We start from the raw sequence: 2559 nt of genomic DNA, 5'->3' as shown, positions 1-2559 counted from the left end.
CTCGGTCCAAATTAGCATGACGTCAACGTTTCACTAACGGTCTGCTATGCAACAGCAGTGACTGATCTCCAGCACAACGATTCTGGCTACTCCGACTGTGCCTGTCGGAGCCGTCTGTCCTTTTGCGATACGGAAGCAGTCAGCAGTACTTTCCCTGTACGGGCATCGTCATCTTTCACTTCCCTTGTCCTGCTTAGTAACCGACTGGTGTAGTGAGGGCGAGGGGCGAGGTCTGATCACGTGGGGAAGATATCTGAATGCAAGAGAGGGACTTCGCTTGCTCGCCTCCAGGGAGAATACAGTGTATAAAAAAGCCCAGCTCGGCCTGCTCTTCTGCAGTGCTTACCCAGACAGAGATCAGAGTGAGTTCCTGGAATCTTCCAAGCATCGATTTATAGACGATCGTCTTGTTTTGTGTTCACTATTTCTGTGATTCTTTTTTTTCTTCTTTTGTGTGTTTGTGTGTGTGTTTTCAAGTGTTAATATTGCTGGGTCTTTTTCGATGTGGTGTAGTTGTTTCATAGTACAATCTTTATGTTTTCGTTGATAAACTATAAGCAACAGGAGGCTACGTGAAAAATCAAGTTTATCGATAGTTGACCTGTGATAAGAATGTCAGCAACGCAAAAAGTTTAGGAAATATTGACGAAATACATAACACTATTTCCCATATATATATATATATATATATATATATATATATTATATATATATATATATATATATATATATATTTGTATATAAACATTAGCTCTCACAACATGAGCTCTTTCATAAGTTTGCACAAAAGGCTCATCAGCAGCGCATCGAATTCCCTGTACTACTCTCATACTGTGCGCCAATCACCTCTACCTTGCAGGCATTCAAGCAATTGCTTTCCAGTAGTCTGTATCTTTTGTCTACCTTATATCCAGCTTTTAGTAGGTGGTTATCTTCTTCTACTTCATACATCCGAATTATGAACTTTTCACCAACTTTCTCTCTGTGCTCTACCTTTTAGTCAGATCTTCATAAATCAGTTTCAGTCAATTTTCCGTAGAACTGGACTAATTTTTTTAGCTTTCTGTAAAAGAAAACTGTTGTGCCGGCTTTGTCTGTCCGTCCGCAATGTTTTCCGTCCGCACTTTGTCTGTCCGCCCTCAGATCTTAAAAACTACACTGGCTACAGGTCTGCAAACTGTTATGTTGAGGATCTACCCTCCAAGCACCACACATATCAAATTGCAGCCCTCTAGCCACGGTAGGTTTTATTTTATTTAAGGTTAAATTTAGTCATAATCATTCTTCTGGCAAAGCTATAGGACAGGCTACCACCAGTCGGTGGTTAAAGTTTCATGGGTCGCAGCTCATACTGCATTATACCAAAACCACCGAAAGAATTACCTATTTCCATGGCTACTGTACAGAAAACTCGAATCCGCCGAAGAAACTTCGGAGCATTTTTCATTTGTTTATTCTCACTCTCACCGAACCTTTCTTTCTTTCCTTCCTTTTCCACCACAGAATGAAAGCTCAGCAGTTCTACGCCGTCGTAGCCTTCGTCTGCATCGGCAGCAGCGTTATGGCTCAGGAGAACAATCTGGCTGCTCTCCTGAAAAAACTGAACTTAACCGACCCCCAAACACAGTTCGAATTCCTGGGTTACGTTGATCCGGACACCTTTACCGCCTCCGTTGCTTGCTTGATTAAGGGTGGTGGGCCAGGCTGTGATCCAAGGACACCCACTATCAGGGGTGAGTTTATTTACTTTACGGGATTTTATTTATATTATTTTTTTCGGATTTTGTCACGTTGCTTGTTACCGCAAGTTTAAGAAAAAATGTATAGCTTACTTTTATACATATTTTTAAAATATATATATATATATATATATATATATATATATATATATATATATATATATATATATATATATTATATATCCTAAAAACAGACTTACCACGATTTTCAGCATAACATCGAAAAGAACGTGAAGGTTCTATTGGCAAATCGGATGATATATACAAAACAGATTTGTACTTCTTAAAAAACTATTAAATACAGAAACAAGTTTTCTAAAAAATAAATGTAACCCAAGAAAATGCAACAGGACTTGACAAGAAAAACACAGAATCAGCAACAGCTGTATAGGTTGATATTTCTTTTGTTTTTAAAAAAAGTTTAAAACAGATGTCAAAGCAACATAATCCTGACATGCTAAACATTCAATGTGTATATATATATCTTATATATATATATATATATATATTATATATATATATATATATATATCGATATATATACCCATAACCCTTACAAAACGTCCTTTAATATCTAATTCGCTCTACCTCGGAAATCAACATATTTTCATATATGTTAACCGAATACCTGAGCGCGACAGGGATTTGTCGGTAGAACCCGACGTTAACTCTTACCTTTTGTGATAGCCTTGTGGGTAAAAAACACAAAAAAGCTTCACAGCACGTCATTAATTCTTGGTTCCATGGTTCGCGCCCGTGAGCCAACGAATTTATTATCAACAAAAAAATCCCCTTCTGTTAACATTTATGAAAATATATT

The 2559-nt window shown here is 37.5% G+C and overlaps 1 protein-coding gene across 1 annotated transcript in view; it reads left to right on the top strand.

Moving 5' to 3' along the window:
* Nucleotides 1-215: 215 nt before the first annotated feature.
* Nucleotides 216-2559, top strand: part of LOC135215209 (uncharacterized) — a 138685-nt gene continuing 136341 nt past the window's right edge. The window contains exons 1-2 of the mRNA XM_064249701.1: nt 216-362; nt 1504-1733. Coding sequence (XP_064105771.1) covers nt 1505-1733 — 229 coding nt within the window. The 5' untranslated portion in view covers nt 216-362; nt 1504. The remainder of the gene's footprint in view (nt 363-1503; nt 1734-2559) is intronic.

This window comes from Macrobrachium nipponense, chromosome 5 (genome assembly GCF_015104395.2).
Source record: "Macrobrachium nipponense isolate FS-2020 chromosome 5, ASM1510439v2, whole genome shotgun sequence".
In the NCBI taxonomy this organism is placed as follows: domain Eukaryota; kingdom Metazoa; phylum Arthropoda; class Malacostraca; order Decapoda; family Palaemonidae; genus Macrobrachium; species Macrobrachium nipponense.
Note: the sequence above shows the minus strand (reverse complement) of the source record. Positions and strands in the feature narration are given on the sequence as shown.